Raw genomic sequence first — 13,539 nt, 5'->3', positions numbered from 1 at the left:
TAATTGATGCTTTTCTTTTTCAATTGGATATTCAGGTGAAAATATGCTTATTTCAGCGACCCGCCCTAGTTTGTCTCATTCCTAGAAAATTCAAAATACAGCAAAGAATATTATGAAACATGTATCATATATTTCACCGTCTTAACGTCTGAACACATTTTCTATATTTTGATTGTTCTCATATGATTCTCATGTGATGTGCTTCTTGTGTTTCAGGGGCTGACGGAGGTGGAAGTCGGCAGCAAACCTCTGTTCAGTTCTGTGATCAGGAGCATCAACACATCGTGTCAGGTACAACACACACAAACACACAAACACACATGTACACACACTGTCACTGTCCCTGTCATGTGTGGTGATCAGCACATATTTCTTCATGGGTTGTGATGTATGGTCCCACTCAGACCTGAAGCAACATTAATATATATCTCTTTACTAACGGAGAAGTTTCTCGTCGCTGTTGAAGTCAGGTTTAATTTTGTGTTTAACATTTAAGCTTTATGGAGAGTCAGTGAAAATAAAAGACAATATGTTTTTCTAAAAATCTTGCCAACATTTTTTCTAGTGTAATGATTTTTAAATCCACATTTTCACTCGAGGTGTCAGGATGTTTCGTTTCGTCGTCTGTTAATTGGGTTTTATTCACTTTATCTGTGGTTTTATAAGTTTCTATATAAATGTAAACAACGTACCATGAATAAAACACTGTTTGCCACTTCGCAGTATTTTCTCGTAAAGGATCGTGATCTTTTTTTGCCGTTTTCTGTTTAACTTGAACAAAACTTAATACATGACCTCATCCCTGGTCGTGAGTCACGGTGGTGGTGGAGACATCAAGCTGCTTCATGTCATCCTCAAAGTTATATTCCATATTCCATATTAACCCTTGTCTTTCAAATAGTTTGATTTAATAAGTCATGCTGATCTAAGCCCTGACGAGGCTCTGATCCCTGAACACTGATCCTCAGACGCTCACTTCCTCTCCTCCACAGAGAAAAGAGGACATCAAGCTGATGAACGCCACTCTGGACGTCTACATGCGCATCTTCTCCAGCATCCTGCAGCACCACAAACAGGCCTCCAGCTCGGCGCTGCTGAAATCGCTGTCCGAGTCCGAAAGAAACCTGGTGAAGTCGGTTCTGAAGGGGCAGCAGCAGGAGATGCAGGAGCTGAAGAGGAACCTGAGCCAAGTGCGCCACGACAACGAGGACATGATCAGCCAGCTCAGCAAAATAAAGGTAACGGGCGTTTTTTATCAATCTGGATCAGACTCTGCAGGTCTGAAGACAGAAATTCATTTCAGGAACAAACAGTAAAAAGTTACTTTTTAAAGTTTTGTACAAACACAGAAGTAAATCAGGAAATCAAGTAGAAGCAGAAAGATGAAAGGAGCATGAAGTCAGTGTGTGGATCTCACACGTCCATCGACAGTCAACTCAAATTCAAACTGCACCGAATCAGAAACATTCATAAACATGTCAGAATGTTTTCAATGAGATCCAATCACTATTCTCTGGAAATCGAGTGAAATCTTGAAAACAACTTATCTTCCAAGACATGAACTCTTAAAGCTGTAAACTAAGCCACAATCCTTTGATTCAAAGACTTTTCCTCGTTCATTGTTTAATTAAAAAAGTCCTAGAACATGAAAATCAATTTGTCATATTTATTAGTGATAATATTTTGAACACCACTGACAGGACTGGGGCTGTTCAGGGGCCAATCAAATTTCAGCTGGAAACAGTGCCCACCCTAGCCCCGCCTCTGAATCCGCCTCCTGGTCTGTCTCTTTAAGACGCCTCCTCCTGATCAAACTAAGTCTGCTCTGATTGGTCGACCACTTCCTCCGCGCTCTGCAGTGACGACTTCCTTTTTCTGCAGAAACCAAACTGATCTGTTGTCAGATGTTGTGGTTTCAGTTGAAACGTCTTGAGAGGAAACTGTCGCTCAGCTGATCAGATGATTCTCAAAATCCTCATCCTGATACGAGCAGATCAAAACTCTGGATCAAATTAATCATCACTGACACGTCCAGCACCAGAGAATATTTACTGTATATATATAACAGTTAAAACATATATAATAATAATGCAACAAATACAATAATAGACAATTATTTGACATAACGTAATATGCATATGAATGTAATGATAATTTAAGTTTAAACTAGTAATTAAATAATGTGTTATGTTTTATCCCCTTTCATTTAATTTAATGAATTATTCCTATTCATATTTGGACATAAACTCCACATAAAAGAAAGATTCTCCTTCTGTTCCAATATTTCACGAATCCTGAGAATCATATTTAAATTATGGACATGTCACGTGATGTTGATGTTTGTGTCCTCAGGTGGACGACCCCATGGCCCAGAGGAAAGCTCTGGCTGAGTTCCAGCTCGTGTACCTGGCGGCGTCTCGGGTCGCCCACTAGCTCCGACCAATAGAAGAGCTGGGATGTGTTCTCCATGACAACCAAATATCTCTCATTAACATAATGTCGTAACGTAGTTAATTCTTATGTGTTCTCATATTTATTTAATTTAAGGTCATTTTTTCTTCAGGTCATTTGTCAATCCAATTGGAATTATGTCTAATTTAATGATAATTTATTTTTCTTAATTTATGGTACATAACTGACTTAATTTATTTACCTGTTGTTATTTTATGACTGAATCTTGTTTGTTTGAATAAAAAAAAAATCAGCATCAACACAAAGTTTGATCGTCCCTCATTTTTTTATTTTTAGAGAAAAACTTTATGTCTCACAAACAGAAGAATCGACAGTTGACAATTATCTATATAATTTGATGAAATGCAACTAAACTCGTCTAACATTAACTGATTTAATATAATATATCTAACATAAACTCATATTTTAATAGAATCTGATAGAATCTAAATGTATACAATCTAACATGAAGTCAAATTATCTAATATGAACGAATCTAATCTGAGAAAATCAAATGTAACCTTTAATAATATCATCTAATCTGATATAATATGATTTTAACTCATCAAATCTATTAGAACCAAATATCTAATATGAGTTTATCTAATTTGAGAATTGTAATGAATTGAATGAAATGTAAAGTCAGATACTCTGGTGTAATATAATCTATTAAAAGCTCATAAGAATCAACTTTAAACTGAACTTTATCTCAAACCACGGCAGCGTGAAGGGGTTTCCCCCCCGACGCCACCAGGGGCTGAAAGACTCACTTTGATCCAAAGAAAAACTGAATCATCAAAGGTGAACGTGGACGACTGGAAAACTGTCTTTGTGTTTCCACCGTGAGTCGGAGCAAAGAAAGAGAAAAGAAAAGATTTGTTAAATATTGTCTCCATGCGTCCAGTTGTTTGTTTGTTTGTTGTTTGTTTGTTTAAACGCCACAGTGTTAGCATCACAGCTGCAGTTAGCAGTTCCTCTCTCTTGGAGCAGAAGGTCGATAAACAATTTGTATACAAATATATAAATACATTAATCAACCTTTATTTACATGGAACCTTTCAAACGTACTGAATGAAGTTGGACTTTACAGGTGAAGACATGTGGGATTTAAAAGTGAATCACAAAACAATGTTAACTAATTAAAACCAAACTTAAAGCAACAAAAGTTTTAGTGGAAGTTTTGTTTGTCTGTTTTCTGTCTTTTACTTCTGCAGAAATTTTATAAAATTTCACGTAAAAATTCAACAACATTTTCCCTCAAAAGCTGCAAAACCTCTTCCTGTGTGTCTCTATGTGTGTGTGTTTGTGTGTAAGTGTGTAAGTGTAAGTGTGTGTGTAGGGAATACCCACATACTGTAGGCATCACACCTCTAACACCTAAATGTCAACAATCTTCCTTCCTTCCTGGGAACCTGGGTTAAAAAAAATCACATGTGCGACTGAGTCGAGCTGCTCAGGTTACTGAATTTATTCTATAATAATAATAAAAATAATAACTTAATTTATACAGAACATTTCAATCAGATGTCAAAGTGCTTCACAAAGAGGACGAGTAAGAAAGATGCCAGAGCGATCGTGTTGTAAACCTCGTTGACAAACTTTGTCATCGATAAAATGTCCTCGTGTCTCATGGTCGTCTCACTCGAACTACTGGCTACACGGCCCCTGGTGGTGACTGATGGTACTGCTCTGTTTCCTACGGATCAGTGAACTTTCCGAAGACGTGAACAGGTTCTGACGACATGAACGGACTGAAGGTTCCGATCTGACGTTGAGCGTGACTGAGTGGAACCTGACCACATCATGACACTAGTATCAGAATCCACAGATCTGAATTTGATTATTGATTATTCATAGTGTGTCTTTTTCAGAGAATTGTATTAATCTGGTTAATATCGAAACATCTGCAGCTTCTCCTCGTTTACAATAAAATCTTTTCTGTGAAACTCAGACCTCCACTGGTTTCACTTACCTGAGCTTCCTGCAGGGTTTTTCCAAATGTGCGTGTGTTTGTGTTTGTTTGTGTGGTTGACAAGAAAAACTCAAACTTCATCGGTTTCTTATTAGAAGTTAAATTAGAAGTAGAAACACCTCACGCCCATGGGGGAGGTGGGGGGGGGGGGGGGGAGGTGGGGTGGGGGGGGGGAGGTGGGGGAGGTGGGGGGGGGGGGGAGGGGGGGGGGAGGGGAGGGGGGGGGGGAGGGGGAGGGGGGGGGCTCTTGCTGCATGACCTCACTTCCTGTCCTCGTCTTGCTCATCAGTCTCCAGTCACACTGACGGAATTTACATAAAATGCTTCGTCAGCGTTTCTTCATTCAGAGACAATAAATCAAATACTTTGTTTTTATAGAAATGTTCAGTTTGTTTGTTTGTGTGTTTGTTTGTTTGTTTGTTTGTGAGCAGCATCACACACAATGTTCCCTCCAGAATCAAAATACCTGAAATAGAATAGTTTCCTTCTAGTTTGGCCAAAGCTTCAGCCTGTATACCTCGAGACTTGAACCCTTGTGGGTCGTCAGTCTGTCGGTGCTTGTCTGTAACTCTGTCAGTGTCTGTGAAGGGTAACACATATTTTATCGTTGCACACAATACGACACAAAGTCTGTGCATCCTTTTCATGTAACTTAAACCTGTCGCTTTGTTGCGTCTGTGTTTTTCCCTGAAGCTGATTTCAGACCTGCACTGAACTCCTGATGATCTCCAGACGTTCTAAAGAGACGTGAACTTCTCTGGAGTTTGGAGAACGTCCGGAGTCACTCGGACGTCAGGAGATTATCAGGAGTTCAGGTCTGAAGCAGCAGGACTCAGATTCAGCTTTAATTTAAAACATAGGAATCTTCAGCTCATAGTAAAACCACCGACGCAGCAGTTTCCATGAAAGCTTCTGGATCTGATGGTTTCTGACGCAGGCTGCGGCGCCTTCAGGAAACTTCCAATAAGCCGCCTGGAGCGTCGTGCTGCGTTCAGGTACAGGCCTGCATCAGGACCATCTCCTGCGTCCCCACGTTGACCAGTAAAACCTTAGATTCTAATAAAAGCTGCAGGTGAGTAGAAGTTCAGCAGCGGGCTGGTGCTCAGTGTATGACAGGCGCGAGTGGGAGACCCCTTAGCCTCTTCTATGAAGTTTGGTAATTTAAAGGAAACTGCAAAACCACATTTTTCACACCTTGATCATCTCTGCATCGCGGGTTGTCTCGCTCTCTCCCTCCCCTGAGTGTCTGTGTCTCTGCCTCGCCCTCGCTCTCAGTTATAAATAAGCTTTCACTCAAGCATTCAGGACGACTGGTGCACTTTGAGGCAACTTCACAACATCACAGCATCAGTCAGAAAAGTCTCGGCCCGTCTCCGTCTTTGGCATCAACCCGACCGCCGGCACCCGCACCAGGCCCGGCCCGACTTTGGAATTGCACCGACGACTGCAAGCGGCGATATGATGGTCTCCACGGCGAGGGCAGTGGTCTGTCTGTCCCTGTGTCTTTGTGTGTCTCAGGTCAGCGGATCGCACATCTCTGCAAGGATGAACAAAACCATCCAGGACCTCCTGCAGCGCTATGTGAGTACTCAGATTACTGAGAGAACTCAGAATACCAGAGTACTGGGATTACTCAGATTACTGGGGGCTGAGAGTACAGCTGACTGGTTTTAACTCTGTGGTTCTTTTAGTTTCCTCCTCTTGCTGCTTCTCACCACAAACACATGCACACACTGGTACTTGCACTTGTTTTACAGTTAAAGCTCAAGTCTGTTGGGTTTTGTCTAGATATTAAACTCATCCTCCAAATTTAAGATAAATTCCTTTAAAACCTTTTAAAATCACTTAATGTGAATTTCAGCAGGGCCACTCTGCATGATGCATTCAGGGCCTTCTGACTGACAAGCTCCCGGCAGCTTTTTAATGCAAAGACATGCAGCTTGTCAATCAAATAAATTAATGTTAAGAAAGAATTATATTTTGTATTTGATAACAGAGCTCTGTGGCAACAGGTGATTCTTAGGTCTCAGGTGTCTGACTGTCCATGAATGCATCACCACCAATAGTCTGCAGAACAGTGGAAACATTCACACGCTTCAATTTTCTGAATGAAAAACTGTGACTCATTAGTTCAAAACACTGTCCGACTGTCCCTGAATGCACCTTCAGTCCATCTCTCTGAAACCTCTGATGTCACTTTGTGCTTTAAGATTCAGACGGAAAAATAAAGTTTATTAATTTCACCTGTGACACGAAAAATTATTCTTTCCCTTCTGTAGGAGATTCCGTCCAAAGAGAGATTTAACGGGACGCCCGTGTTCACCAGGGAGCCGCTGGACGACACCACGGAGGTAAACAGAGTCAGTGTGTGTGTGTGTCTGTGTGTGTGTGTGTGTGTGTGTGTGTGTGTGTGTGTCTCTTCAAACACACTCTGACAGTCAGATTTTACTTATTGATCAGATCAGGAGCCCGGGAGGAAAACCTCCTCAGCCACTCTGGTTGTCTGCGCTCCGGCACCAGTGGGCCGGACGCTGGTGAACTGGTTCTGTCCCAGTTGTGGCTCGAGTCCCTGAGTGTTGTGAGGACACTCAGGGACATGATGCATTCCTTTGTCCTAACCTCAACATGTTTCTAACCCTATAAACAGTTTCTTAGGACCAGTCAAAATGATCTCACAATGATGGCATGAAACAAAAATTGGCTTAATAACTATAGATAGATATGCCCCCCCCCCCCCCCCCCCCCCACGCAGACACACACACTCAGGGTTTTTCCCATTTAGATTTTTCAGTTGAACCCTTTGAATTCGTTCCAGTCCTGAAACTTCCTGTGACTGATCTTCAGACGCTGACGAGTCGTTAAATTGAATAATGATGATATTTCTTTTAATTGATTTAAGGAAAAATATTAATTATGGTGAAGAAGTTCAGAGTGTTGCTGCTGAGCGACGCCTCCGGAGCATTTCAGGCTCTTTAATTCAGTTTGACTGTGTTGACCTCTGACCTCTGTTGTGTTCTTGCATCCAATGAATCTTCACACCTCACATGAGGGTTTAGAATGTGACATTTACCGAGACACATTTTCCTTCAGGCCCACTCTGATTATCTTATCTCCTGTGTGAGGAAACCACAATGGTTTTTTTCCCACTGTGTGAAACTATGTCAAACGTTCAGCGGCTGGTTTGACACACGATATGTTTGTTTTGTATTTATTAAAAATAAATGTCAATTTTAAATTTAGCGCTCTACATTTCTGTTCAGGGTTTGTTTTCATTTTATTTCATAGACTTGAAATCTTATTCGACGTGGAAATAATTCAGGATCTGAAGCTCAGTTCGTTTTTCATCACCAAATTAAAAACCATCCTCCAGAACCTGTGTTCCTCATCTGCTCCTCTCTCGTCTCCCAGCAGACCAAGAGGACGTTCATGGGCGGCGTTTTGGAGACGTATGAAAAGCTGCTTGGCAAAATGCTGGAGGCCAGCGATGATGATGCCAAGACGGACCTGAGGTTCCTTCTGAAGCTGATCAAGGACCTGAAGAAGCACAAATACAAGGAGCAGAGCAAACTGCTGAAGGGGCTTCACGACCTCGGGAACGTCCAGGTAGAGACACGTGACCTCCATGTCCACAGAATCCGCTCTGGACTTTCTCCGGAGTTTTTCTTTCACACATGAATCGTCCACGTGACTGGCTCCGATTCTTAATCCTGAGATATTTGTTTTCTTTTTGTTAGTTTATTTATCTGTTTATTGTTGCGTGTGTCCCGTGTTAGAAACGTCATGAACACGCCCACTCTACAGAGGTTCCACCAGCCGGCTGGAAAGAGAAACCTCTGGATAATGTCGTGTAGATGATGGAAGTTTAACCGAAAGCCAGACAGGACCTGTGGTTGTGTGATGCTGTTCTGGGATCTGTACTTACACCTCTGTCTTTCTCCACCAGATGGATGACCGCATCACCCAGAGCAAAGCCTTGGGCGAGCTGCCTCGGCTCTACGAGGAGGCCAGCTCCCTGACGAGCAGCAGGAGGCTGGAGAGGAGGCGGCGGCGGAGACAAGCCAGGAGGCTCAGCACTCACCCGTCAGCCTGAGACACTCAACATCCACCGAAACAAAAGTGAAAAGCAGAAACGAAACTGATGGAAAGTTAATTTGTCAAATCTTTAAGATGTTAAACTGTAAAGTGTTTCTGTTCTGTTTTATAGGATCATATTTAAAGGATGTTATCACAGTGAACCAGCAGTCTAAGCCTTTTGACAATATTGGAGTTTTATGTATTATTTGAGGTAGTTTGGTGTTTTTATACTTGAAAGCAGTGAAACAGGAGAATGGGTCCAGAGACTTTGACTCAGTTTCACCTGGAAAAACTTGATTCCCTGATTCTCTTTTGTATTCTACTGACATGTTAAGTTTTCTATATTTATTTTCATATTTAAATTCTATATTTAAAACTGAATCTGTTGACTGACGGTTGATTTATTTATTGTAATATTTATTGATTGTCACAAGCAGGAAAAATGTGAATAAAGCAGAGTGAACCTCATCGTCTGACTCTTATCGTGGTTTTCGTGACTTTTCGCATTTTGTTGTTTAACTTTAACGTCTGAGATCACGTCCAGACAAACAGGTCTACGTCCAAACCAGCACATTCTGACAGCAATGAAAACTTTAAATAGTTGAATGGGTGATTTAACTAAAGACTAATGGTGTAAGAAAGATTTTCATTCAAATGTAATATACGTTACAAAGGTAGTCAGTAAACTATTTAAATAGTAAGTTAAATGATCTCATCCTGCGAGATGAGAGTCTGACGCCCAGCTGCTGCTCTGCTCGGCTGCTCGGGGTATTTCTGCAGAATACCCAGCGGCGACATCACTTCCTGTGACATCACTTCTGGAAAACAGCCCAGAGCCGTCTTTTACAGTAACTCAGAGCCCTTACCCACAATGCACTTAGGCCTGTATGAGAGTGTGTTAGAGGCTGCGACTTCTAAGAACCCGAGCTGTGTTTCCCCCTGTGTGTGTGTTTGTGTGTTTGTGTGTGGGTGTGTGTGTGTGGTCAATGAACTTAAACAGTCTTAAAGGGAACTGACAACTATTACAATAGATTTAGTTATGTTAAAAACCTTTAAAATAATTTTTTCAAAGCAATAGTTTGTGTTGATGGTCTTCAGTTGTGTAGAGGTTTGAATTCCTCAGTAGGTTTTTCTCAGCATCACGAGGGGGCTGGGTTTGGGTTAGGGTTAGATGTTAGAGGTTAGATGTATGTTGGATGTTAGAGGTTGGATGTATGTTGGATGTTAGATGTTGGATATTGGATGTTGGATGTGAGATGTTAGATGTTAGATGTTAGATGTTGGATGTTGGATGTTAGATGTGAGATGTTGGATGTTGGATGTTGGATGTTGGATGTTAGATGTGAGATGTTGGATGTTGGATGTTAGATGTTAGATGTTGGATGTTAGATGTTAGAGGTTAGATGTATGTTGGATGTTAGAGGTTGGATATTAGAGGTTAGATGTGAGATGTTGGATGTTGGATGTTGGATGTTAGATGTGAGATGTTGGATGTTAGAGGTTAGATGTGAGATGTTAGGTGTTGGATGTTAGATGTTAGATGTTAGATGTTGGATGTTGGATGTTACATGTTAAATGTTGGATGTTAGATGTTAGAGGTTAGATGTGAGATGTTGGATGTTGGATGTTAGATGTTAGATGTTGGATGTTAGATGTTAGAGGTTAGATGTGAGATGTTAGATGTTGGATGTTGGATGTTGGATGTTAGGGTTCTAACATCTGGGTCATTCTCCTTGTTTCCTCTCCTGCCGACGTTTCCTTTACGTCTGAGCTCGTCCACCTCCTACATCAATGGGCCTCATTTTAAATATGAAATCATCATTTGTTATTTTACTTCTACTTGGATTTTATTTTGTTTGGTCCCTCTGCTAACACGGAGGAGGCAGGGTTATGACCTATACTACAGCCAGCCACCAGGGGGTAATCAAGACGCTTTGTCTTAACTTCGGGAGCCGTCACATCGTCCATCTTTTTATTCACAATCCGTTGACGTGATATTTGTCCGACTGAGTTTTTTTTCAAAATTAGGTTTCTGTTAAAATGGTTCCGAGAACCACAACAAAGAAATGAGAATAAATCAAACGGCTTCGCTGCAGCGAAAGTTTGTTTGATGTGTCGATAAGGAAACAACTCCGATCGTTATCTCACCACTGAAACCAGATAAATGGGGAAACAGAAACTTGATTTTCACACATTATTTACATAATACCTGTGAATATTTCAGTCTGGGTCACGAGCTATGGTTCTCATTTCCTGTGAGAGCATGATATCAGATTTTGGAGAAAACTAGCCTGTCGAAATCAATTAGAGTCAAATGGGGGAAGGGGGGTGGGGGGTAGTAACAGGTGAAAGTGGGAGTGCAGTGTCCTTGAACTCTCAGGCTCCACCCCCCCCTTCTCTTCCAAATATGGTCACTTCTGGTTTAAAATCACCAAGATGGCGCCGAACAAACTGTCAAACTGAGGCTTCAGAACCGACTCAGAAATAAAGTGTTGTGGTTTGAAACAGCTGTGAAAAAAAAATGTGTGTTTTATGAGTGTTCATCAGTTTCAGTGAGTAATGAGTGTGCATAAGGAACACACACACACACACACACACACACACACACACACAGCTCATTAACATATCATACAGAAACTCACTGTGGCATTTCTATGAAGCGACATGTTGTTTCCTGTTGCAAAGGAAGCTGTGAGTGGGTTCACACACACACACAGTTGTGTTTCAATATATTACAACCTTTCACACTTATATCTCGAAAGTGGATTCTAAGTCATCATGGAAACAGTTCAGCTGCTCATGCTAATTATTTATATGATATACTATTAGAACTATAACTTTATCAATACTAAAGAATCATGCTTTGTTTTTTTTATAAAATTATTGTTCTTTAATTCAAAAATAGAGCAAAAATTCGGAGTTAATCACAAACATTTTGTTACATTTTTTATTTCATTTTGTTACATTTTTGGAAGGGTAAAATTAAACAATACGTCTAATTGTTCTTACATAGCTCTGTTATTTAATAAATACAGTTGCCTCTGCAGCACATGTTCACTTCTTTTAAGATAAAAATGTAATTTTAAGTTTTGTAGTAAAGGCCATGGGGTCAAAAAGAAAAACAGTGAATTTAAGTGTGTGTGTGTGAGTGTGTGTGTGTTTGTGTGTTCGTGTGTTTGTGTGTGCGTGTGTGTGAGTGAATGTCTCTGCTCACATCTAGTGGCCAAACTTTGCAACTGAATCCATTAGTTGTTATTTAGTATTTAATCTTGTACCACACTAATAATCCTGTTAACATGTTGTAGAGCAGAGATTGATGATGACATTTGTCTTTATAATAGAAATGTTTATGCAATTCACCAGGTGTTAAAGAGTGTAGAGATGCAGTGTGGCCACTAGGAGGCTGCAGAGTATACCACTGTGTTCTGTCTTCAGTGGAGTGACAAGAAGATTCAGAAGTAAAACAACTAAACGAGAGAAACTGAAATCCAGAGTGAAGGGTTGATGGTTTGATCCCCGCCTCTGCTCATGCCCTGAAGCAAAACTCAGATTCATAAATGTGGAATTCAACATGTCACTGTGCAGGAGAAAAAGAAGAGAAGAGAATCAAATAAAAGTTTCCCTGTGTGTGTGTGTGTGCGTGTGTGTGTGTGTGTGTGTGTGTGTGTGTGTGTGTGTGTGTGTTTATGTGTGCTCGTGTGTGTGTGTGTGAGAGAGACAGACGACTGTATGATGAAGAGAGACGCTGGAAATAAACTGACCTCTGGCCTGACAAATCTGACACCTTCTGAATACATACAGACACACACACACACACACACACACACACACACACACACACACACACACACAGAGTTTTGTATGTTTCCTGAACTCAGAGACCCTCGGTGCAGATCAGCTGCTTGTCGAGTCTATATTCAATTATACAGAGAGAGGCAGAGAGAGAGAGAGAGAGAGAGAGAGAGAGAGAGAGAGAGAGAGAGAGAGAGAGAGAGAGAGGAGAGAGCGAGAGAGAGAGAGGGAGAGAGAGAGAGAGAGAGAGAGAGAGAGAGGTAGAGAGACAGTTTCCATGACTGGTTTTATTTTTAGGTTTTCAAAGAGACGGGGAAACGATCGGGACTGAGAGACACTCAGTAGAAACTCTCGGTCACAGTGAGTTGAAATCACTTGAACCAGATTTAAAATGAAGCAGATTATTAATATTTGAACGTTCCTTCACTTCTTCACTTTAAAGCTGCTGAATATTTACACTGAGTCAGAATGTGATCAAATCCCTTCAGACCAGGTTCACACGGGTCAGAACGTCTCTGTTACTGTTGGTTTAGAACCAATTGGGTTATTGGTTGATTATTGATGAGATTAAAATAGATTAGTGTGGTTACATGTTTCGATAAGTGTTTGAATGGATTAGAACAGATTAGAACCTTCTAGAATGGGTTTAGAACTGACGACGCCATGCAACCTTCTTAACGTCAGAACATAATTTAAACTAGAGCACTGCATGCTGGGACGTAAGTGCTCTACAAAATAAAACTATTCATTTGAGAATTCACAATATAGAAGAAAAGTAAACATAGTTTTCCTGCTGTCTTCAACTAAAAGAACAGAATCTAACAAAAGTCTATTTTCTAATTAATCTCCAGTTAATTGGTGGGATGTTGAAGTGTCAGGTTGGAGCACAGCGTCCTCTCCAGAGCTCTGCTGCTAACGACCACATCAGTAAACACTTAATAAACAGTTTGAAACCGTTGTGTGGGAATGAGAATAATTTAGAGAATCAATAAACGTCATGTTACTGGATGAGTGTCGAGCCTGTGTTGTGAGTGAAGTTGTACAGTAAGTGGATATTAATTTGGACCCATAATCCCTTGCAGCAATTCGCACTATCAGGTTACCAGTGTGCGTGGGTTTGTGTGTGTGTGTCTATTTAAAACAGAGTGTAAGTCCGAGCTCAGCAGGAGATCATGACCCCCCCCCCCACACACACACACACACAGATGAACCTCCGTCACACGTCACTGTTCAGTGTGCAGAGACGTCCA

At 41.0% G+C, this 13,539-nt stretch overlaps 1 protein-coding gene across 1 annotated transcript; it reads left to right on the top strand.

Moving 5' to 3' along the window:
* Positions 1–5,755: 5,755 nt before the first annotated feature.
* ifng1 (interferon gamma 1) lies at positions 5,756–8,948 on the top strand. Its single transcript, XM_062383026.1, has 4 exons — positions 5,756–6,004; positions 6,703–6,774; positions 7,832–8,026; positions 8,367–8,948. Exons 1-4 carry the CDS (start codon positions 5,882–5,884, stop codon positions 8,511–8,513), a joined length of 537 nt encoding a protein of 178 aa, XP_062239010.1. The 5' UTR covers positions 5,756–5,881; the 3' UTR covers positions 8,514–8,948.
* Positions 8,949–13,539: the final 4,591 nt, after the last annotated feature.

Source organism: Platichthys flesus, chromosome 23, assembly GCF_949316205.1.
Source record: "Platichthys flesus chromosome 23, fPlaFle2.1, whole genome shotgun sequence".
Lineage (NCBI taxonomy): Eukaryota > Metazoa > Chordata > Actinopteri > Pleuronectiformes > Pleuronectidae > Platichthys > Platichthys flesus.
This window is presented reverse-complemented; position numbering and strand designations above follow the sequence as displayed.

Coding starts and splice junctions, on each gene's coding strand:
- ifng1 (XM_062383026.1), top strand. CDS start 5,882: ATGATGGTCTCCACGGCGAGGGCAGTGGTCTGTCTGTCCCTGTGTCTT. Junction 6,775..7,831: donor CGCTGGACGACACCACGGAG/GTAAACAGAGTC, acceptor CTCGTCTCCCAG/CAGACCAAGAGGACGTTCAT. Junction 8,027..8,366: donor ACGACCTCGGGAACGTCCAG/GTAGAGACACGT, acceptor TTTCTCCACCAG/ATGGATGACCGCATCACCCA.